Source organism: Rhea pennata, chromosome Z, assembly GCF_028389875.1.
Source record: "Rhea pennata isolate bPtePen1 chromosome Z, bPtePen1.pri, whole genome shotgun sequence".
In the NCBI taxonomy this organism is placed as follows: domain Eukaryota; kingdom Metazoa; phylum Chordata; class Aves; order Rheiformes; family Rheidae; genus Rhea; species Rhea pennata.
In genome coordinates this window covers 47,211,195-47,236,219 of record NC_084702.1, presented here as the reverse complement: position 1 = coordinate 47,236,219, position 25,025 = coordinate 47,211,195, and the positions used below count along the sequence as shown (strand labels likewise).

At 35.8% G+C, this 25,025-nt stretch overlaps 1 protein-coding gene across 2 annotated transcripts in view; it reads left to right on the top strand.

Annotated features, from left to right (window-relative positions):
• Positions 1 to 24,323, top strand: part of LNPEP (leucyl and cystinyl aminopeptidase) — a 68,722-nt gene extending 44,399 nt beyond the window's left edge. The window contains exons 9-18 of one of the 2 annotated variants that reach the window (XM_062600297.1): positions 2,915 to 3,046; positions 5,587 to 5,747; positions 7,425 to 7,513; positions 12,872 to 13,052; positions 13,813 to 13,969; positions 15,193 to 15,377; positions 16,011 to 16,172; positions 16,973 to 17,113; positions 18,101 to 18,182; positions 18,857 to 24,323. In XM_062600297.1, the coding sequence (XP_062456281.1) occupies positions 2,915 to 3,046; positions 5,587 to 5,747; positions 7,425 to 7,513; positions 12,872 to 13,052; positions 13,813 to 13,969; positions 15,193 to 15,377; positions 16,011 to 16,172; positions 16,973 to 17,113; positions 18,101 to 18,182; positions 18,857 to 18,988 (1,422 nt within the window). In that variant the 3' untranslated portion in view covers positions 18,989 to 24,323. The remainder of the gene's footprint in view (positions 1 to 2,914; positions 3,047 to 5,586; positions 5,748 to 7,424; positions 7,514 to 12,871; positions 13,053 to 13,812; positions 13,970 to 15,192; positions 15,378 to 16,010; positions 16,173 to 16,972; positions 17,114 to 18,100; positions 18,183 to 18,856) is intronic. The other variant, XM_062600298.1, reaches the window with a different exon arrangement.
• Positions 24,324 to 25,025: the final 702 nt, after the last annotated feature.

The following is a 25,025-nucleotide window of genomic DNA, read 5'->3' as shown; positions in this document are numbered from 1 at the left end:
ATATATTTCTGCTTGGTGCATGCCTCAGCACAAAAATAAAATACTCCTAAAAACAAAAAGGGACACCAGGCAAAACAAAATGTCCAACTAGCCATGTATTCTGTCTTGGATAGCAGACTGTAACAAGTGCTTAAGAAAAGAGTAACGAAAAGGCAGGTATCATCAATTTTTCCTCTTTATTGTACCTGCTTTTAAAAATCAATATTTTTGAGACTTCCTGAGGTATAGATTTGCATCTGGAATTTCAGTTTGACAGCATACCTGGTTTTCTGAAACTTGATTTATTTCTGTTTCCAGTGTGTAGTGAGGTTTGTGCATGTAGTTTCTTTTTAGAGCTTCACCTGAGCCTTACTCAGGAAAACATGATGAGAGCAAATACTTCTATTTGCCAAATTTTCACCTGTATTTTCTCAGTCTTTAGATGCTGTATCCTATGCTTTTGGTAATATTGGAAGAAAGCCTTTTCTCTCTGATGGGTTAGCTCTCGTTTTTTCATGTTGTTTATATGTTCCTATTGTCCAACAGGAAACCTTGGGACAGCATCCGCTCCCTTGCGAGCAGTCTAATGCTGCGTCTTCCTCTGCTCTGTGCAAGGCAGCTCCCCCAACTGTTTTGGTTTGTGAAGTAGTTCCCTTTTTTGGGGGCTTCTGGGAGCTACAAACCTTGCATGATAGTGCTTGTAGTAGTGTAACTTCAGAGATAAATTTGTTTCTTTGATCAAAACTGTATAATTTCAACAGAAATATTCTAAAAGTAATTGGGCCAGAGTTTCAGTCAATTAGTAAAACATTACATTAGGACATTTCTACTATTTTATTGCTATCAAATCTTTCGTAAGGGTATCTATATGCACCTTCTTGATGGAGACATAACAACCTAGATGTTTGAGTTTAGGAGCGAACCAAAGAAGTTTTGGCCTTTGACCATAAGAAACAAGTTTCGTGTTGCTCCTCTGTTTTGTTTGACAGGTTTTCATTGCATTGTTTTTTCATTCATACATGTCATCTTTGTATTCTACTGTTCTTAGCCCTGTATCTTCACTAATACTCTTGGTAATTTGAGTAGAAGGACGCTCGCAATGTAGACCCTAGCCAGCTAATGGGGACTATTACTGAAATTCACAGCTTGCTTTGTTTTTACTCTTCTACCAGGTGACACAGGTGAATAGATGTCCTTTGCATTTTATTGCCCTGGAGTAGAAATTGCTATACAAAATTATTTTAGTCTGGTTTTGCAAAGTACAAATAACCTTAATGCTCAAGGGTGGAACTGCAATCCACCTGGTATAACAGTACTGTTTGGGAGCATTTGACAGTAAATACTCCTGAGAGAGCCAGAAAGTAGAGTGTAGCTTAAATATGCATGCATGCAAGAAAGGAAAGAATGTCCATATTAGTAAAGCTTGTAGTAAGGGGTATTCCTGCTGTTTCATGAGTAGATGAGATTAACGTTGTTCAGGTCAACTTCAGTTTCATCCAAGATCACAGAATCACAGAGTGGTGGTTGTTCAAGATGCTACTTGAATTCTAGCGTTTTAATGTGAAATCTGTAAAAAACATAAATGTTCTCATGAAAATCTTGCCTTTAACATTTTCTTAAACCTTTCTCTAAAATGCATTTCACAGAATGATTGAGGTTGGAAGGGACCTCTGGAGATATCTAGTCCACCCCCCCCCTGCTCAAGCAGGGTCACCTAGGGCATGTTAGACAGGGTTGCATCCAGGCAGGCTTTGAAGATCTCCAGAGAAGGAGACTCTACCACTTCTCTGGGCAACCTGTCCAAGTGCTCCGTCACTCTCACAGGGAAGAAATTCCCCCTCACGGTCAGGCAGAACTTCCTGTGCTTCAGTTTGTGCCTATTGCCTCTTGTCCTGTTGCTGGGCACCACTGAAAAGAGTTTGTCCCCATCTCCTTGACACCCTCCCTTCAGGTACTTGTACACATTGATAAGATTTCCTCCCCCCCCCCCTCAGTCTTCTCTTCTCCAAGAGGCTCCAAACAGGCCCAGCTCTCGCAGCCATTCCTCGTAGGGCAGGTGCTCCAGCCCTCTGATCATCTTCATAGCCCTACACTGGACTCTCTCCAGTAGCTCCATGCCTCTCTTGTACTGGGGAGCCCAGAACTGGACACATTTTACTATCAGAAAAGTAAAGTATACCTTTAAACATTTTAAGGACTATGGCTGCTCATCTGCATTCAGTTGTATAGTGTGCAATTCTTCAAGCAATTTATTGATTAATGATTGTGAGGTAGCAGTTTCCAGAGAAGGGCAATGGCTTTCAACTATGTGAAAACACCTTTCTATTTACATGTTCCTGGCTACTTTGAAACCGTAACTGAAGATAATATTCAGTGTTTTGCAGAATTAGCTACTTAATATTCTTGTTTACTAAAACATGCGTGTATTTTAAACACTGTCAAAATGTAATTCTTTGGATTTCAGGTTGGTAATATATCCCCCCCCCCGCCACCAAAGGTTTTGGTTTTTTGATTGAGCTGCAAAACGTATACCTCTCAAACACTGTCTCACAAGTGCAGTTCTGTTACTACAGGTGATTATTGCTAATGAAATATGACAGCCAGAAGAGAGACTTCAATAAGAAAGATTAATTTCATCATTTTAGATGATGATAATTTAAAAAATCCAAAAATTAGCTTTTTTTATAGCTTTTTAATGGCTTTTTTAGTGGTTTTGAGATATTCAAAAATATTTTCTCCCAAAACAACTGGGTGTTAAGATAATTATTCAGATGATAATGTTTGGGATAAAATCTACCAGATTCTGATGTACACTCTTTTACTATGACAGTGCCATCACAGTATATACACACAGTGTATGCTCTGTGTCTATACTTCAGAAGATTCCATAACTTCTCTTTAACTTATATTATATATTTTTTTTTTCTTTCCCAAGGGTGCTTCACTTCTGTTGATGCTGAAGCACTATCTCACTAAGGATGTTTTCCAAGCTGGCGTTGAGATATATCTGCATAATCACAGCTACAGATCCACCAAGAGTGATGACTTGTGGGACAGCATGAATGAGGTATCCATCTTTGATGCTCTGTTCTTGTTTTTCACAGGTGTGCTGTGGATTTTGATTTATTTCCTTGTTCATATTCTTTTTTTAAAGAAAATACACTACAGATAGATACTTCAGAATTTTTGCTTGTGGCAGTCCTGTGTTCCATCATACACAGGTGAAGATTCCTGTAGCTTCTAGAACTCCATTCAGTATTGTCCTAAAGCCTCTAGGGAGTTCATATGCATTACCATATCTACCACATGGGGACATGTCAGCATCTCTAGACTTCTGTTGTTAGGGTGTTAGGGCTGGAGTAAAATGACTCATCTTTAAATGTGGGACTGTACTTTGCTTTTATACAAAAGCTGAATCCAAATTCCTTAGATAGTGAGCATTCTAAGATGTAAATACTATTTGTATAACTTTGTTTCTGTAATAGCTTCTGTTTCAGTGAGTGGAGGTGGAATTGCAGGAAAACAGACTGTCAGGGACCACTGAGTCCAACAGCGTTCAAATGGGAAGGAAGGCAGAAGGCTGTATTGGAGTAAAGTGTGTGTTCTAGTCTCCCTTATGTCAATTAAATTATTAGTATTATCATGGATTTGGTTTCCTTTTGGATTGTTTTCCATATTTATTTTAGAAATAAAAATCTGATACTCGACAAGTTGGCTGGATATTCTTCCTTTTGTTCATATTATTTAGGTCAAAACTGAATATGTGTGAAAATTTTAATCATAAAAACAGCGTTTTCTTTAATTGTAGATTTCTGCTGTCTGTAGACCAAAATCTTTTTAAGTCTTACCTTCCCACAGAAGTTGGGAGAAATTGTAATTGGAAAGGAGATAAGAAACTTGCTGCAGCTTAAAAAATCTATCACACAGCAAATAAGCTTTCTGTTCACCTCATCTGGAAGGAAGGAGAGATGAAATAATTGTCATGCATTTTGTCCTGCTTTCAGTGGAGCCAAGAGCTGCTTTGGTGTTAAGATATGTCAGTAAAATCAACTATTGATGTGGTAGAAATATAAATGTGTCATTTCTAATAGAATTAGTTTGATTAGCTGATGTGGAATATCTTCTATTTATGAGTGAAATTATTTCAGTGGCTCTAACTGTGGCACACAATTTTGCTTACCTCAAGCTAGGATCTATGTAGATTAGAAACAAATCTTTTTGCCTTTGTGGATCAAATTTTAACAGAGTGAGATGTAAATCAGGCAAGTAGACTAAAAGCAAATATCAGGCATGATTAGTTTCATAGTCTCTTAACGTTCCTCATCATCTTTCAGTATTATTTTATTTCTTGACTGATTGGCATTGACCTTAGAGTTCCTGATGGTTTCAAAGTAATATTGGGAAGGAAAGAAAAAGATAATGATAGAGGGAAGTGAGAGGAGTTAAACCATTCAGTACATCTTGGGAAATTTAAAAAGGGATTACGTGATGTAATTGCCCATGATAAGAAGAGTCTCATTCCAGTGACCAGTGCAGCATATTGGAAGTGGTCAGAGGAAGAGGATTTAGCCAAATTCCAAAAACTTGTAGTTTTCAAGCTTCTATAAATTTTAAACTTTTAAAGAGAATTGCTTCTCTGGAATTGAAAACCCTATTTAAGTTTGGGTGGCTTTTTGTTTTGTTTTTGTTTGTGGTGGGGTGTATGTGTCCATTTTGTGTGTGTGTATATGTCATTCTCTCTGTGAAAGTAGTGAAATCATTTACTATGAAGGTAAACCATACATGTTACTGTAGGCTTAGATAGAGAATGTGAATTCAATTCACTGGGCCAAGAGATGCTGACAAGGACAACTAGAGAAAGACATAGGGCGAATTGGTACAAAAGTATATGCAACTTGAATAATGATATGTTAATTTTCTTACGTTTCTGTTAACTCCACCCAAAATGCATATTTTGTAAGTAAAAGGACATACTGCCTTTTGAAGGTCAGATGATCATCTCTGCTAGTAAAGTGGCAGTGATATATAGACATTATATGGATGCCCACCAGTATGAATGTGGTCTTATAGATGGTTAGTAAGGGATTAGAAGGAGGTTGGGGGTTAATCTGTATAAAGCCTGGTAAGTGGGATGAAAAAAGTGAGAGACTATTTAATACAAAGAAGTGTAGCTCTTTGTTGTAAAACATGTTCATTTCAATTCGATTTTTAATGTTCATAATAGAGTAAAAAATATTCTCTAACGTGAAACACCCAGGTAATACCAACAGAGAAAGAGAAAAGGGCAGGGGAAGGAGAGAACGTACACTTAACATGACTGACTCTTCTGTAATGTTCTCTGCTCTGTTTTTGCAACGTACCAGTTTTATATATAACTGATGTTTCCATATTTCTGTTTCCACTGCTTGTCTGGGGTTCCTTCTGCTTAGGAAAATAACCAAATTTATAAGCTCAGGTGTCAAAGTGATTTTCTAGGGGAGCTGAATCCTTCTGCTACTTACCTGACAAGCTAGGGAAGGAGGTTTAAAATGGTTATTTTTCGTTTGCCAACTTTTTCTTGTGGAAAGTGTTTTTTGTTTTTTGTTTTTTGTTTTTTTTAATATATAGATTACCAATGGAACATTAGATGTAAAAGAGTTAATGAAATCATGGATCCTGCATAAAGGATTTCCTTTAGTGACTGTTGTTCGAAAAGCAAAGAACATTTCAGTACAACAGGAGAAATTTTTGTATCGTGTGGAGCCAGAAAATTGGACATCAGATGCAAGGTTATTACCTTCTTGTTACTACTTATCCATTATGTGCAGATTTGTATATCATTCCTATTTGTTTTCAGGTGCTCTAGTATTTTCTCTGAAGGTAGGCAGTGATAAAGAGAATGTAGCACAGAAACACAAATGTCTAATATCTACCTTGAAAAATAACTGATGATCCTTGTCTGTTTCCACCTGAGCAATTGGTAAAACTGTGACTTGCCTCGTAAATGGAATTTATTTACATGATTTACTGAAGCTTTTAAATTTGATATGAGTTGTAGCAACTAGTAGAATAAATTGTTCAGCTTTCTTAATATCAAAAGGCGAATCGGGTAAAGACTCTTCTTTTAATTTCAGGAAATTTTGTGTGGTTAATGGGGAGCAGAAAGGAGAGTGGATTTAAGAAGTTATGGTTGCATTGGGAAATGCTATGAAGATAGAAATAGCATATGACCTATTCTAGAGCCTCTGCTTCTTTCTGTCAATATTAAGTGTGCACTTTGGACCTTGTTGGAGGAGAGTATAGAAGATAAAATCAAAGCTTCCTTGGTTTAATGTTTTTAAAATAGCACTCATGCATGATAATAGCTAGCTGTATGAGGGGTAATGTCCACTGTACCAAAGAATAAAAGGAAGTAGATAAGTAGATAACTGAAGAAGCAAAGAAGAGGCAGTTCATGGTAGTTGCAAAAATGAATTTACTGCAAATGTGTCTAATACTATGAAACTTAACTATTTTGTAGCAAACCAAAGTATGCAAGTTTGAATCCTTTGCGATATTAGTGTTCTTATTTAGCTGTTTGAAACCTTGATGGGAACTGAAATGTTAATGGGATCTGAGTCCTTTGCATTATCTTACAGAATCAGGCCTGAAAGGAATTTTCCTCTTGAAATGCTGGAAGTTACAGAGCTTTGGTTTATCTCTGTTGTGGGGAAAAAGGAAAGTGTTACATGGTTTAAAGGTTAAGAAAGAAAAGGAGGATTGTTAGGCTTAGTTATTCTTTTGTTTCTAGTGGATGTCATTTTGGGGAGAGTGTGAAAATCTTTTGAAGAAGAGCACTCCATGTGAGTCATTCACAGACAAGGTCCATGTCAAAAGTGTAATGCATATGTAAAATTTGATTGATTCCATCAAGGCAGACTCAAGCAAACTACAAGCTGGAAGAGTAAATGTTAGCTTGTCTTGTAATTATAAGAATTTGACTATTAAGAAAAAATACAATTTTGAGAGAGATCAATCAGTTGTTTTCTGTTAGCGTGATTTGGAATTTTAGTTATGTCCTTTATTAGCATAAATCATTAAAAAAAAAAAAAAAGTAAAACTTCAGCCAGGCAGAACATTAGATTGGGGCAAAAAGAATATTGACTGACTATCTTATGCAGGTAGAGATTTCATGTCCATGTGGCTTCAGACAACCTGATTGTTGTCTAGAGTTGGGACTGAGGAAGTACTAGGGAAGTCTTCTACCTCCTGAGGATGACAGGAATTAAAAAAAAAAAATAATTGTTACATGTTTCGCTTAGATATTGTAATGATGTGAGTTTAATATGCACTTTATCATGTTACACAGCATGTGGTAGTTCTAGTGCTATTAATATATTAAGATGCTTAAACAGGGAAAAAAAAAGTAACAAGACAAGTATTAAGCTCTATATAATATGTAAGTAAATATTTGTTTTCCTTTGCAGTTATCTATGGCATATTCCTCTCACCTACATAACTAGTAACTGCAACTTTACCCATTGTACAAATGCATATTTACTGGACCAAAAGTCAGGTATGTGACCCAAAAGTAAGTTCCTTTTTATAGGTTACTTATCTTTCTCAGTACACACTTGGGATATAAAGGCAAGGACGTACATAGTACAGTCTTAATTACTGTGGTAAGCTTGACAAAGTTAGGATTTCCATATACGCATAAGGCCAAAGCCAGATGCTGCTGGTGGTGTCATCAAACATCATCAGACAGCTGAGTGCCTGTAGCATCTTATGTACAAGTAAATGGCAGTAGCTGGGACAGAAGCATAGGTTTAGAATTCATAGGAGCCTGTTCTCTTTGCAGTGTTATAGATCGTGTGTGTGCATTGACAAGCCGGTCCTTTGGAGAGTGGGCATGGGGAAAGGTGCTCAGCCACTGTACTGAAATGTTGAGGAACTCATTTTACACTGATATAATTTACTTCATTTAATAGTATAAGAAAATATTTAATCTGGAATAGATTTAAGTTTTTGAGAATGCTGTTGTAGAACTCAAAACTCCTAGATCTTTTTCATGTAAACTGTGTTTTTTCTGCAGTATCCAGTTTGAATCCTAAACTGCAAATCTGTGTGGATTTTTGATTCAGACCTGTTTTTTCTCTTCCCAATTTGATTAGTTACTATACAAGTAACTATACTACTATACTATACTACTATACAGTTAGTGTCGTGCTAAAATTATGTTGGTTACCTGTATTGGACCCACTGATATCTATAAGTCTTCGATGTTTTGTTAAAGCCGATGAACTGGCTCACTGTCATACATCTGCAGCTGTATCTTTTTTTTTATACCCAATTAAATTTACTATTCAGTGCATTTAACTGACAGAATTACATTTAATTCATAAACATACCTGCCACATCTGCTGTTTGAAGTAAAGCTGTACAAAATTAAAATCAGATGCTTAGTGCTGAACTTGAGGTTTTTACTGTTTGAGTTCACAAACTTCCAGTCCTTTAAAATGGCTTTGGAAGCACTACAATTAAAGTAAATAATGTGATCTTATATCATTTTAACATTGCTTTTGCAAAGTCTTCAAATTGTTCTTGGCCTTTGTCATTTGAGCTGAAGATTTAGAAAGACTTTTTATGGATTATCAGAATGGAAAACAGAGCTGTTTAATTGTATGAGTTCTGGACTTTACTAAAACTAATAGATAAGTAACCTGACTTCTTTAGTGGTGTTTGACCTATAACAGCTCTGCTGGTGGTCTCATTTGTCATGTTAATTCGGCACTCACTGTAGGAACTTGAGCGTAGAGGATATCAGAATAGGAGGGGTATACTGAAGCCAGTTTGGGGTGGAATGGGATCGACAGAATATTTATTAAACCTTAATGGCATTGCAGGAGCTACAGACTGACATTTTTGATAGTAGATATAATGAACTGAAATGAATTTTGTGTCCTCTATCTCACTATCTCAAATCTTCTTTTCTTGCGTTTAGTTGTCTTTGGAACTAGAGCACGGCCTTTTGTTCACTTAATGTCATCCCAGTTTCTCTGTCACATGTCAGTGCTCTATGTGTGTATATGTGAAGGTGGGCAGAGAGGAGATGCTGTTGTTTGAAAGGAGGACTGGACAGAAGGAGGAAAATTGCTTTGTTACGTGACTGTCATCAGCCCTTGTTTTTGAAGCTGTGTCTGCACAACACAGCTCAATGCATAGCCTGGCCTTCTTGGACTATTTAACTTGATTTACAATTACGCTGTAAGCCAGCTAATTTTGAAGTATCGGCTCCTTGAACAAAGTCTTGTGCTACTTTTCACACAGGCTTTGCGGATTGCTTTAATATAAGGAACATTAAAGTTCCTCAGGCTTTCAGTTTATGTTTAAATTTCATTCTTTATCTCTTGTTCTAATTAAAAAAATGTTAGTTTATCAACAAAAAAACTATACTAAAATGTAAGGATACTGACAAAATTCATCAAGTTTGTAACTAGGACAGCTCAAAGATATAAATGTGATTGTAAATTGATGCGTAAAAGAGGAACATCACTGGTAAGATTCAGTGTTTGAATATTAAGTATTCACAGCCAGGTAAGACATTTATACTAACAGAAGTGTCACATGGATATTCATGTGTTGCTATATTAACTTCAATTGCTGTAGTCTACCTAGGTAGACTGTCTCTTGCAGTCAATATGCTGTTGTTGTTACGAATGTCTGTAAATATTTTATGTGCATATGCGTGAACATGTGCAAATGTATATGGGCACACAAGCACAGTCATACTGTTTTGTAAGTTTGTAACTGAAGAACCGTATCTTAAGCCTTTACACAAATGCAGCAGTTGTATCAAATTTTAAACTTCATAAAATTTCATCAAGAAACAATTAAAATGAAAGTAGATGTCTCACGTAGGTTTTTTTCTATAGAGATTTTTGTTTCAAAATAGAACTAATTTAAGAAAAAAGTATAAATTATTTTGGTAATAAATGAAATTAAAATTGGTTTTGAGTGCAGCATAGCAAAAGGTATATACTGTTCCACTTCACCATGCTGCTTAGTCAGTAAATTAATTATCTAGGTCCCCAATAATTGTTCTTAAAAGCTTTTAAAAACACTGGGACTAGTTGAAATCTAATCAGTTTTACTAACTCTAAGATGACAAGGGTCTTCTAGAGGTGGGAAGAGCAGCCTTGTTCATGAGACTTCAAATTTGAAGCCTAATCTTGAATTACAACAAACCTAAATGTCTGGAAATCCTGTATTCAGCCAACCAATACTTTTTTTTCTTTACTCTCTATATTTTTACAGGTTTTCTCATTTTGTATTTTTATTTGGTATTCTTTAAAAGTGAACACTGGAACAAGATTTACATTGTTTTTCAAAACTCCGTAGGTGGTTTTCTGGTTTTCTTTCTTTTTTTTTTTTTCTTTGAAAGTAACTTTTTCCATAAAGTGTTGGTACTTCTTGATGAATCTGAGCATTCTGATGATTCTGATGGGAAATGGCTTCCTTAATGGGTTCTAGATGTGGTTTCTTTCTCTCTCTCTCTCTCTCTTTCTCTCTGTTTTATTTTTTTTTCTTTTTCTCTGACCAGTTTTAGCCTATTTTTAAGTTCCTTCTTTATTGCTGAAACTTGTCTGGAACATCAGGTATGGCTACCTAAATGCTCTTAATCCTGAGACTGAAATGCACCTGTGCTCTTACTCTGACAGTCTTCTGGTTGAGTTTATTAGGAGGTGACAAGATAGGCGAAGGCTTTTGTTGATGGCGATTAGATCTTAACACACTTAGTGGTGCCTTGCCTTTCCTGAGGAACAGGTAATATAGCTTCTTAGAGAGAGCTGAGAAGGATGAATTGACATTCCTTGCTTTTCATGGGAACATAACATTGGTGTCTTCTGTTATAGGATGAGAATACACCTGCTTATATAACAACAATTGTAAACAAGTTGTAAGTAGTCACCTGTATTGCCACCAAATCTGCTTACTCCGTCACATAGCTGAATGAATTTGCCACGTAACTGATGCATGTTTTCTCATATGATAGAGGCAGGCTTTTGAGCCCTTGAAAGAGTAAACCACTGCCCACCAGAACATTCATTCAGCTCTTTACTCTTTTCTCATCCATACCTGAATAATAATTAGGTTAGCGAATGATGATGTCATTCCTTGCTGAGTCATTTCTTGCTGTTTTTGAAATGAAATAAAATGTGTCCAGAGGCTTCCTTGCTGTTGGACTGTTAACATGTCATCTAAGTTTGTCAGTATTTTGTATTGGACAGAGTTCCTTCCTCTTTGCACCTGTGTATGATGATGGCTCTTATCTCACAATTAATTCATTCCCTTTGCCATAAGAGCTAGTGGTATGTTCTAGCCCTTTACCTTATACCATATCACCTGTAGGATCTTGGTAAGAAGGCAGCAGCTGAAGGCTAAGTAGCTAAATTGCAACTTAAGTAGCTTCTTAGCAAGAGTCCTTCACTCAGACTTTGACCATTTTTCTTGAAGAAGGCTTTGTCTGAAGAAGCATGCAACAGGCTGCTTAGGGACAACATCAGACTTCTGTTCAGCAATTCTAAATGGAAGTTAGCTCATAGCTTGATAATGCTACAATAATCCTGCATTCTTCACTGACTTTGTGATTCAATTGTATGTTGTCACACAGTGAGTATTGAAGCCTCAGAAGTCTAGGATCACTCAAATATTTATACACTCCTTTGGAAGGATAACACTTAAGACAGCATGTGCATATTTAGTATGAAGTCTCCTACTTATGAATTTACTTCCTACTAGTAATTCAGAATTCTTTATAACTTGCTTATTCCTGCCCTTTCCTGCAACCTACCCCTTTAGTCTGAAAGCATACTTTCATTTTGAAACTTTCATAGTTTAGCCCTTCTCTGAAGTCTCTTACATATGTGAAAAGCTTAGCTGTATTGAATAAAGTACAACGTGTATTTGCCTTGTGTGACCGAAGTGGTAGCTGAGTGAGTTCTTGAACTGTCTTTTGTGATTGCTGCAATACTTTAAATAAGAAAACCAAAGTAACGTAGGTTTCTACTGAAACATAATGCCTGCCAGTGGGAAATAGGTGCTCTGGTTTTGTTGAACAAGTTAACTATTGTGATGGAAAACTTGCTGAGCTATCGGTGTTTAAAAATTGCCATATTGCAAGTGCCTTCCAATTAAAACTGACCACTAAAAAGTAGTGGAAACTGGTGGTGGTGGTTGTTATTGTTTGCTTTTTGGTTGTTGTGTTTGTTTTCCCTTCCTTCATCTAAAAATCACAGTGGCAAAATAAAGTTACTCAGCATACTTCCACAGTAGTATTTGATTAGTTAGGTTTGCCTTTTGCCTAATTGTTTTTGGTGTTAGGTTCACTGTTAGGATATAGTGATTAGCACACCATGACTGTAGCATAGTACTGCTTATTTTATTCCCTATCTTGTCATGCCTAAAGTTTGATTTGTTGTGTTGAAATACTGATCTTGATCCTCCAGAGTAATAAACCATGGCCCGTTTAATCCATACAGTCGTCATGAACTAAAACTACTCTCTCCTCAATTTCTAGGTAGCAGAGGCTCACCTATTATAATTGTTCACTATGTTGTGGCCACAAGGCATATATGTGCCTTGTTGTTGTATTTTAGAGTGCATAGATAGATGCAGCTAGGAGCAGATTTTTGATACTGTTCATTTGGTCAGATCCAACATTGAGGGAGGAAGAAATAAAACCCAGAATTTTGGTGCCTTTGCATGGAACAATATAGTTTTCATCCTTAATAGCAAGGGAAACTGTTGCCCTAGTGGGTGGAAAAGGATCTCTTGGCTTTCCAGACAGACTTGGTCATCTTTAGAGATTTGGAATTGAAAGAGGAGATACTGAATGTTCATGTCTGCTGCTAACTGGTTCTCTCTCCATTAGCTGTCATTGAACTTCCAGAAGAGGTGGAATGGATAAAGTTCAATGTGGAAATGAGTGGTTATTACATAGTACACTATACTGAAGACTGGAAAACGCTTATTGATCTGCTGAAAAAAAATCATACTGTTCTGAGCTCTAAGGACAGAGTCAATTTGATCAACAATATCTTCAGCCTTGCAGGGTAAGAACTTTGTATTGGAAAACATAGTTAATGTTTAGATTTTTTCAAAGTCAAAGATGATCAGTCTTGGATTCTGGAGAGGACTACCTCATGGAAGTTTTAAGTCTTCCTTAGCCTCTTGAAACTACTCTCTATTCAGTAAAAGTAATTTTTAATTTTCACTGATGCTTCTGTATCAACGTTAGGTTTAATCTCCTTGTTCTTAATAGCAGCATCCATTTCTTTGCATCACAAAGGGCGCATGGTAGTTTTTGTTGCTGGAAGGCAGTATCTTCTTTGGTATTTGGTATCTGCCTAGTATACTATTCTTCTGTACTCTATCTGCAAGTTTCCCATCTTAGAGAAGTAAACTATTTGCCTTTAAAATTTTTACTGACTCCTTCTTTTGTCTCTTGCTATTGGCTCTACAACCCAGGTAAGGTTGAATATACTGGATGGCCTCTTCAGTCATTGCTTCCTGTATCTGATTATCCTAATTTATGATTTATTTTTTCTTCAGTCATCTTTTTCATAACTTAGTTACTGTTTACTGAGGCATATTAATGGCCATAGTTACTATCTTCATTTTAACATAAGAATATGAAACTGTCTGTGTCTACACTGTTTCTTATGTTACTCCCTCTGCCTACTGATCCTTCTTCTAATGTAATTGAGAATATTATAACTTGTTTAAGATAGATAGTATCTCTTCTGATCTTATTTCAGGGAGCACTTTTATTCCAGAATGAATTTTAATTGTTTGTGCTTCTTAACATTATAGTTTAGGAAAGGAGTCTCTGAAAATGGCCTTTGAGCTGATCGATTACCTTGAGAGAGAGAGCAGCACTGCACCACTCACTCAAGCTTTGTTTCAGATGAGTCTTATTTACAACCTCTTAGAGAAAAAGGGTGAACAAATACTGGCAGCACGAGTAATGGTATGTCTTAGTTTTTTGGTAAATTGTTGTTTGAAATAATTTGCTGTAATGTTCATTCGCAGTTAAATTATCCACTTCAGTATTGGTCGTTGAACAAATTCAATAATCTGGTTAAGTTGGATTAAGATTTAGATTGTTGCCAATCTTGTCTGCTTTTGTTAAGTAGTAATGGATTCTTATTGAGATGCTAAATATTCCAGATTGACTTTTGTTTTTGTTCAGTGTTTTGTAGGAACTGTAATGCAGTGGGAACCTTGTGGTGACTCTGTATTTACTACAGTGACTATAAAGGTCAATGCAGCACAGACATAATTAATCCATGACATTTTCAAGTACAGAGAATAAGAGAAAATAGCTCTTTCTATGTTATTTCAGAAACTCATTAAAGTGGCTGGAGTTTGTAGAGCTATTACTTCGCATAGACACAATAGAAACCTTCAACCTCCCGTTTTCTGTAAAAGCTAGAAGTACATGAATGGTTGTCATTGTTGCATTGCAGTTGGGGAAACAGATTAACTACAGTCTTAGCAATGAAACAAACATTGTAGGCTTGGTTCTTGCTGTGGAAATGTCTTTCAAATTTCATTCTGCCTTGCTATTTTGAAGCCTCCTTTAAACCAGTGGAAGAATATGGAAAAAGGTGCTTGTTGCTTTGTATTGTAGAACATGAGCAAAGGGATTTAGGCTTGAATGAAAGCTTTTATTTTTTTTTTTTTTTAATGTCCAGATAAAATAGTGGATATTCTTTTTTTATATATTGTAGATAAGGGTGAAATATGAGTGCTTAAAGAAACTTAAAGAACCAAAAAGCTACAAATCAGATGCTGTGAAAAGTAGGGCAAGCTATGTTTTGCCTGCAGAGTGTATTAGATTTTGCTCAGAAAACACTGCCACTCTTCAGTGTGTCATAGAGGCTATGCCTAAAGTTCAGTTCAACTACTACAGTCTTCCCATGAACACTAGTTCAAGGAGTAGTTTTCAGTTTGCATGTGCAGCTCGAGGCATTGACCTGGCATATCTTTCAGGTGTATGTGGTGTCTGACATTTAAGTAGGCAATAAAATATGGTGCATGTTAATTGGAATAGAAACATGAAAATGTACTATGTTGATTTTCCATAGTTTTAAAAATCCCCCCCCCCGTTTTTTTTTTGCTTATTTTATATATGGAAAAATCTCTTGAGGTAGATTCTTACCCTGTTGCTAATCATATTTCCTCCTTTAGCATAGAATAGAAAGTCTGTTTGGAAATAAAATTGACCAACAAACTTGGACTGATGATGGGACCCTGTCTGAACGAGAGTTGCGGTCAACACTGCTGGCTTTTGCCTGCACTCATAATATAAGCAACTGTAGAACAACTGCCAATGAGATGTTTAAGAAGTGGATGATTTCTAATGGCACAATGAGGTACCAAAAAAAATAACCTAATACTATTTTTATCTATCTATTTTCTTGCTACTTCCTATGTTTTGAACAAAGGTCTGAATATTGATAGTGTTTCATTCTATGTCTTTTACTGTTGCTTGTCTAAAAGTAATTGCTATTTCAAGATGAGAGGGAAAATTGTACTAGAATTTAAAACTTTGTCTTCAGTCTTATTGAGTGTGACTGCAAGACCAGCCACAAATTGTTTCCATCTGCATTTCCTAAGCTGCATGCTCAAGGAGAATTACTTAGTAGCAGCATCAAAGTTAACCTTTTTATCTCGTAGAACTCGCTCTGCTCCGGGTTTATGTGGATTTTGTGCCACAGAAAATGATTCAGATTCTTGTACCATTTACTATGCTTTCATGTGACTAATGTAATTTCCTTTTCCCAGTAAGTTAAAATACTAGAATGGCATGAATTCCTGTATCCAGCAAACTTACTGTTGTTACAGAATTAAATTGCTCTAATGAGAGGCATCTCTTCTAGTATTTTTACTTTACTTCTTTTATTTTATGACTTCTTCCTTCCCGAGATGAGCATTTTTTGTCTCTCACACACATGCTTTTTTTTCCCTTCCCCCACCCCCTTCCTCTCACTTGTTTTTCCCTGTAGTGTGCCTAGTGATGTTATGAAAGCTGTATTTGTGGCTGGAGCCAAAACTAATGATGGCTGGGAATTCCTCTTAAAGATGTACTCCTCTTCAGTATCAGAAGCAGAAAAGAACAAAATGATTGAAGCTTTGGCCAGCACAGATGATGTCAGAAGGCTGATCTGGTATGTAACAGCCAAAAAGTTATATATTATGTAAATCTGAAGCATTAAAAACCTTCTTTGAAAGAATAGATTGTAGTCTTTGCTGTTGTAAAATGAAATCCTGAATGCTAAAGAAAATCTAGCTAGATTTTTCCGTGAGCATCAAGAGTCTGATATTTACCCTTACAAACAATTTATGTAACAGAATAATTCAAAAAGACAAATTTTGACACAGTTTGGAACACACAGAAAAAAACAACTGGAGTTAAATGCTTTGCATTGCTGGAATGATAACACAGCTGCAGACTGTTCTATTCAGTCTTCAGAAACTCATATGTCTTTGTAACTAGGATTATAAATAGGATTTTTATTTCTTTGGATGAAATTTTGGCCTTGTATTATGCTTAAATACCTATCATAAGACCAAATCTCCGTGCTACATAGTACCATGCAACATCATACACCATAAGTATCCTGATGGGTGACTATTGTTATAGCTTCCCTCTCTTGACTTGTCCATGAATTATATTTTCTCCTACAAGCTGTGAGAGTTTACTGCGTCTTTTCAGAAAAGAATGAAAATTCAGATGCTTGACTTAGGGCTAAGACTTTGAAACTCAAGGCTAGTGAGTATGGTGGATATCAATTGCAGCATCAGTGTGCTCCAGATGCCAGAAATAGTTAGGTCTGTTACAGAATCTTCTTTTAACTCAGGAGTAGCAGGAGAATTTTAAGGAGTCGTGAATGGGTTGTAGGTGGTTGGTTTTGTTTTGTTTTGTTCTTTGTTTTTTCTTGTCCCTTTTCATAGCTTTATCTTTTAGGTTAATGCAAAACAGCCTTGAGGGTGAAGTCATCAGGACACAGGAGCTTTCACATATCATAGCAACTGTTAGCCAGAGTTTGCCTGGATATTTGCTGGCCTGGGACTTTGTTAAAGAGAACTGGGAAAAGCTTACACGAAAGTATGATTTTTTTTTTTTTTTAATGTAGCTGAAATTTCACACTCAGTGGCAAAAGACCTGTTTCTTTTAAATGCAAAATAATAAATAGTTAGCTTCATACAAGAAGACTTGGATTAAGATTTTTAAGCCTGTTTTCAAATGTGATTTTTTTTTTTCAGAAGGAGGTTGGAGCATACACTTTAAAGTATTTCGTTAGTTGATGGGATTTTGGTGCCTGAGTCTTGTACTCACTTTAGAAAATACTGATTTCAATTCCTGTTAAAAGGATGCTGTCTCTAAAACAATTGCTGCGAATGCAGGATTTATGTGAATCAAATGCATTCAAAAGGAGATCTACGGAGTTCTCTCAGCATGCTTTTCTTCTCTCTTTTTATAGTAATTCTGAAACCAAACAAGAAAATCCCTCTTGCGTTCAAAATAAAGTTCTCTTTAATCAGCCTAGCTGGCTACCCAGTAGGAGAACTGGTCTGTGAGTCTTCAAAAAGCTAACTGTTATTGGAAAGCTTGTATTTTGATTCCCAAATTTGGAATAGCTTCATGTTGCTTTTAAAAGAAAAAGAAACAAAGCAAAAACCTTCTGCTGTAAGAAAATTCCTGTTCTAGCAAGCTTTTAATAATCAGTATGACAAAATTGTTGTGCTTGAAATGAAATCTAGGGGTGAATTTGATTATTGTAAAGTTTTGGAATGCATACTGCAAATACAGGTTTTGATATTCAGTATGGGATGTCTTCAACTCTTTACTTTGGAGCTGGGGTAGAAGTTTGAAAAAACTACATGTCTTTAGCTTTAAAGCTCAATTTTTAGAGGGTTACAGCTCTTCAGACTTAGACTTCTAAAGGCTTACATCTCTTTCAAAAATGAGTTGTGCAAAGTTACTCAAATGCTTTTAACAATTTTCAACTGTAAAACAAAAAGCGAGAGTAAGAATGTGTACATGTTCTGAACTTGTATCTCCTAGGTGTTTTCTTCTGTGTTTGTATTTCAGGTTTCACCTAGGCTCATACACTATCCAGAATATTGTTAGTTGGTCAACTTGTCAGTTTTCAACAAAGGCACATCTACTTGAGGTTGGTGGCATAAACTACCAGAAAGCTTTGGTCGCTAGTGCCAATGCTATGCATTTAAGTTAATTGGGGAATGAGGAAAAGGCATATTTTTGCCATCCTTAGGGCCTTTTCACAAGGATATTCAGCTATGGCTGTCCCCTTTTAACAGGTGGGAAATAAGCTTACTGAAGGTTACATGTTGAAACTGTGGCAGAGTTGGGTATTTGTGTTCTAGTTTCCTGTTCACTAGAACACGTAATAGAGATACTGAGTTTTAGGCATAGAATTTGTAAACAAGCTATGCTTCCTGCATCTCTGGATCTGATGGAGAGCTAGAAATGTTGCTGTATTTTACTTTGACTGTCAGCAATTTCAAAGAGCTGTTGTTGCAGTTGAGGATCAGTTAAAATATGTGGTACCTCAGCAATCTCTGTCTCCCCTCTATATCTCCCTTTTTCAAGGGTCAGTGAGGTTCAGGGGTCAACAATGGTTTAGCCTAATGTTCTTACTCAGGTAATTTTGTTATTGCTGCGGTTTCTGTGAAAGATGCTCTCCTTACATTTTGGGAATCCTACTATTACCACGTAGATACGCGATTCCTGATTTTCTACATGCACTTGTAGCCTTTTGCTTTTGAAACTATTTGTGTAGCCTATATTGATTTCAATTAAAACTTACTTTTTCTTGTTGTGCAGGTGAAGACATTTTTTGAGTCAAGATCAGAGGAGAGCTCTCAACTGCGTTGTGTAAAAGAGGCAATTGATAAAATTCAGTTCAATATCCAGTGGATGGAAAGGAACTTAGCAAAACTACAAGAATGGCTGTAGTGAATGAATATAATACTATGTTTTTTCAGCCATTCAGTAAATTTGTGGACTGTTGCTCTGTTACTTTTGCAAAAGCCAGGGTGAAACCAGGCATCGCTGCAACATTGTTTGCACTATTAGGGAGTCTAGATAGCTCAGGGCACATCTCACGTAAGTTTTGTTTTTCCTTGGAGCATTTATGGGCAGGATGTAAGTATTTATTCTGAAACTGTTTTCATCTATAGACCAAACATCTGCATAAATGATTATATATAATTTTGTTTGCAATGTATGCCCTTTCATCTGGAGTCATGTTCTAATTTTTCAACAGTAGGTAAATACTGACAGGCAGGAAAAGATTTACCATGCGAATTGTTTGTTCTTTGCAGACTGATGGATGAGCAGTAGGGTTTTTAACACAAAAAAATGTAAGTAGTTTTCATGTTTGTAGATACAATAGCTGTTGTGAAACAAAATCATACTTCAGATATGTAAGTATTAATGGATCTCATAAGATACACCAGTTTGAGAGGAAATAAATAAGTTTCAGATTTGCTTCAAATCTTGATTTTTGCTTTTCAAGTTGTTCTCTAGAATTTACCCAAATCATAAGAAAGAGTAGCATAATGTTCTAATAATATGCACTTTCATCTCTAAAGTGGCTGAGTATTAATATTACATATGTAAAAGCAAAAAGCTAAACAGCAAAAGCAAATATTTTAGAGATGAGAGTTCCAGAAGCACCTATGTAACTGTGAAATTTTTCTCTGAATTCATTAGACATTTTTGAGAATCTTGTCTTTAATTATTAGGTTTTAATTAATGATGCTTTATTAATCTCTTTGAGCAACAGCAGGAGTTTGCTATGGGAAGTTGCTCCAGGCTGGTTCCTTTGTTAGATTGACTACTGATTTGTCCACTCTTGACTACTGAATTTTAATTTCATCACTTGTTGCAGAGAGCCTGCAATTAGTAGATTTAGGTAAGCCTTTGCTTTTCCCCCTGTTACCTCCCATTTCACTAGCATAATTTTGTGTGCATTGCTTATTTTGTATAACATAGTATTAGGAAAGCTTATCATTTAGATTTTAATGGTATATTCTTCTACTGTTGTGAAAAAAACAAAGGAGTAGTCTTCAAATTGTTCTAAGGAAACAGATCTAAAACCAGAAATGCCACATTAAAGAGGCAAAATACCTACAGTACCACCTGCCCCTCTTGTCTGAAAGAGTTAACAAGGCCATTTATGAAGCATAGCATATACAAAAAACCTGTGCAAGAATAAGCATACCTATTTATCTGAAGATCTCATTTTTGTAATGTTCATTTCACTACAGATGCACATGTTGTAGATTTATGCACACATTCAAACCTATTTTACCTTACCACAGTTCAATTATGCGATCAGTTTTAAACTAGTATAAACAGCTGCCAATTAAAAGTTGAGCTTTTCAAATTTGTTAAGTTTAATTCCAACCAGTGTAAATTCTGAAGAAGGCAGTAATTTGAATCAAAGTTAAATTGTTAGGCTTAAAATTTGCCAGATAGTAACTTAAACTGTGAAATTTCACTTACGGAACTGCAGCATTTGCTATTCATTTGGTTAGCAAAAATTGTCAGCTATGATCACTTAAGACATGCCATACTATTCCCCTCTTTTCTGAATATCTGTCAGAAGCCCTGGGAAACAGAAATTTGTCACCAGCTTTGATTTCGATGACTTCGACACAAAGTCATCAGAAAGAATGTTAGACTTTAAGAGTGCGCAAAATACTTGTTTGCCAAAAAGGTCCAGAAACGAACACGTTTTGCATGCACTGAAGGTGGAATTGGCTATGTAAGTGCTAAAAGTAGATCATACTTTCTTAACAGTTACGGAATTAGAGTTTTAGTTAACTTTGTTCTTGGATTATTTGTACCAACTGCCATGTGTTGGGCTTTTTTCTTCCTTTTTTTAACCTTGAACTCTCTGCAGAACTGTCTTTGTTCCATGCTTGTGTGTGTACATAGTTTTCATGTATTTTTCTTTACAGTCACTTCATACTAAATGACAGTAGTAAACTTGCACTTTCCTTACACATGGTTTATCTCATCCCTGCCTGCTATACTGAGATATATAAATTTCAGAAACAGACTAGAGAAAGAACTCATCCTCCTCTTGTTTACAACTGTGGGATTTAAAAATGTACCATTTTGTTCAAAAGCTTTATTTGGTAATGAGTTCTCTGCAAGGAAGTAACATATAGATGAGTTTTAGACAGCAGATACTGAAAATGTGGGGAAAGTTGGGAGGTTTGGGTGTGTGTTTTGTTGTTGTTTAGCTTTTTTGTTTTGTTTTTTTTTTGTTTGCTTTTAATACAGTAACTTTTAAGTAACTTTTTTGGTATATGAATGATGTCATAGTCTTTTCAGTAACAGTTGTAGAGGGCTTTTTAACTATTCTTCTGCCATGGAATCTCTGAACTTCTAATTATCTGTATTAAGAGTTATGTTGGAGTCTTTCTTCCATGAGAAATGCTTAAATATACTCCTCCATTTCTGAATTCATTACAAACTAGGAAGATTGGAATGGCTAAGGCCATTGCACTTTAGATAAATGTTTGTCATGCTTTAACTGGGAAGGAATGAAATCTCACCAATTTTTTTAGGTTTTCTGTCTTCCAGTCAGAAGAAAATCTATATTGTAGCCAACAGCACCTCTTTACATAATTTCTGTAGTGTTTTCTAGTTAAAACTTACAGAACCAGAGTCTGTGTACGTCCTAGGCCACTGTTACTTTAAAGCAGAAGAGCTTTCCTGTAAAAAGCTTTGGGTTTAAATGCCGTTAGCTTTGTATCATCTGCTGCAATGTGAGATGATTTTTGGTTAATAAATTGGAGCTATATAGTTTATATTCAGTCAGACTGCATAAATTACTGTCTTCAAAACCGTTACGCACTGGTTGTCTTGCTGCTGTCCAGCACCATCTGCTTATAAATAAACCACTTGCAATTTTTAAGAACTGACTGTGGTGATAAATATACATGTAATAGCTCATCTGTTTTCCACTTCTATGCAACTTTTTCACTTTCCTATGTGAAATTAGCCTACCAGAAAAAATGTAAGGAAGTCATTGAGTTCTGAGTTTTGTCTCTAGAAAAAGGAACGATCTCTCCACCAACTCACCTTTGATTTTTATTAAGAGAAGTAAGAAGTGCAGATAATTTATGATGTGTTCTCAGCTTGCATGAGACTTCTGAGACATGGGAAGATGGTAGCATGGGGAGTGAAGGAGTTTAGAATAGGTTAAGTGTTTCTGTGTAAACTGACTGTAGCTATGTACAGACTGGACCAATGTATCAAGGTCATTGTGCCTTATGACTTATAATTAAAGTCGTATGGCAGTAGATATGCTAGAATATGCATCCTACTTTGCTGCAGGAACCAACTGAGGTTTTGTTCTTAAATTGACAAGTTTAACATTTCTAGCCCAAAGATGTTTTTTGTTAGAGGCTGGAGACTTCATGTCTCAGAGCATGCAAAATTGTTCACTTCCCTGCTAATGGGAAAGCAGAAGAGGGTTGCTAATGGGACTTTCTTGTCATACAAACAGTTTCATGTGTATGTGAATCTGTGTTGATGGATGGGGCATGGCAGAAGGAGAATACTGAGCAACGTTGGCTTTCCTTGCTTCCTATAAATGTGATGTAAACTGTACTTCAGCATAGATCTTCCAATTACTGAACTACTGAAGCAAGACTGTGTAAGCTTTCCTGAAATGTTGCAGTTCCTCCCAGGCACTGCATTGCTGTCAAGCTGATTCTTTTTAAATTAATATTGAAAATTTCCCCTTACCACATCTCTCCGAGATTGGCAATGTGCTGGTTTCTTAGAGACCTTGTTTGGGCTGTTGACTGTAATATATTGTTATCTGATTTAGCAGTTAAAAGGCATAGGAAGATGCTGCTTGCCGTAAAAGTAACAACTTCAGAGATCTTGCAGCATCTAAGATGGTTGATTTTGAACAACGTACATTGTAAGAATGAGCTACAAGATACCTAATCTTGGAATTAATTATTTTCTTCTTGGTGGCCAAGTACTATAGAAAGTTTTTTTTGTTTGTTTGTTTTTGTTTGTTTGTTTGTTTGTAGAGGGTGATGGATGTTGGAGGGTGCAAATACTACTTTGTGACTCCATGTCTTTCACCTGTTTACTGCTTGGTGGAACATTCCTTTTTCTGACAAATTGGATCCTCCTTCCTTTGCTTTGCTAGAAGATGTTATCTTTCATTGCACTCTGAAGTTTAACATAGTGCTGCTTCAGTAACCATTCTCACTTATATGTACTTGATTCATTCAGTCATATACATTTTTTCCCGCATGTTCCTAAATCGTGTGTCACATAGTCCAGTTGATTCGCCGCATGATAGATGTTTTGCATTTAAAATAAAGTGCTTGTGTAAACTTATTTTAATAGTAATTCTATTTATGTTTATCACTTTTATCAAGATGCTACTAAATGTTCAAAGATTTTTTTTGTTACTTTTTTAAAACATGGTTTCACATGATTTCTAGAAAAAAATATAATGAAGACATTTACCACATTTAAACTCTCAGGTCATATTACTGAAGAATTTAAATCTCTAGTTTTGCTATTTTACTTAAACCTGCTGCTGTTGTAGAAATACAGACTTTTATATGTGAGTATTTAGCTTTGATCAAGATTGAGAGACGGGCATCTTTTTTGAATTAGTTGTGGTGGTATTTAACAAATTACTGTAAAATCTAAAATATCTAGTTTTATAAAAAATATACTAGCTTGAATGGATTAAAATATGGTCTAATTTGAACTGAATTCTTAAAGATGAAGTAAAGATTTTCTATCCTAAAAATTGGAGAACAGAGTAGTTTGAATATATAGTGTAAAATAAATAAATTTTTGCAGTGAGGAATGAGCCCTGTCTTAGTTAAGTGTAGTTGAAGTTCGGTATCCCTAAAGAAAACCTTAGAAGTTAATTTGGAAATGTTACATATTGTAGGTACTTGTAAAAGGTCACGCTTTGCATTTTAAACACTGTAGAAATATTCAAGACAGTGTAAATTTACATGTATTCGAGTGGTGGGTGGTAAAATTCCAGGCTGTACAATACTTGCTTTTAGGGGGAGGGGTTTTGAATATTGTTTGTGTGTGTACATAGCTATATAAATATATATGTGTATATATATAGTATGCAAATGTGTCCATTTGACTTGTAAAGGGAGAAAAAGCTTATTTTCTTTATATTTCAGAGAAATATAACCAGCACTGATTTGAAAGGCATGTGTACTGTAAACACTGTTGCTTTTTGTGAGATGGAAATAAAGTATTTAAATATAAATTTTTTTTGTGTTTTTTTTTTTTGTTATGTCACAAGAGTGTTTGAAAGTTCAAGAAATGCTGTTTTCTTTTTGTTTGAGACTGAGACTTAGAAAATCTGCTGCTGCTGCAGATTTTCTGACTGAAGATGGTGCAGCATTGCAAGAGATCGTGGAGGTACACTGTCAGTCTTCCAGTGTATCACAGGCCCATAAATTTTGACCATTACCCTGTACTGAGTCTAGTAATTTGTATTTTGATGGAAAGTGAGCTTTTTTTTCTTTCTATTCTAGAAAGTCAGCTAGCCTCTTTGCAGCCATCTAGATAGTTTACTTCTTCCTCAACAGTTTGTTCCAATGGTGAGTCCATCCTTAGATGAGCAGTTAAATAACACATTAAATAACATGATTCCTTTTTTTTTTTTTTTTTTTTTGTCAGCAACTTCCAGGCTTAATCTGAATTTCCTTCATTCTTTCCTAAAGATTTTGGAGTACTTTATTTTAGGTCTGTGGAGTAATTTTATCTTTTGTAATTACCTCTGCAAGTTAAACTGCATCTCTCCAGGTCTCCTACACTGGAAATCTATGTAGAATTCTGTAGAAATCTCATCAATGTCCAGTGAAAAGGGAAAAGCCATTATGACTTTTCCTCAGTTTTAGCAGTTTGATACCAAGTCAGTTTTCTGAACTTTGTTCCAGCCAGAGCTTTAAGCCATTCATTCTTC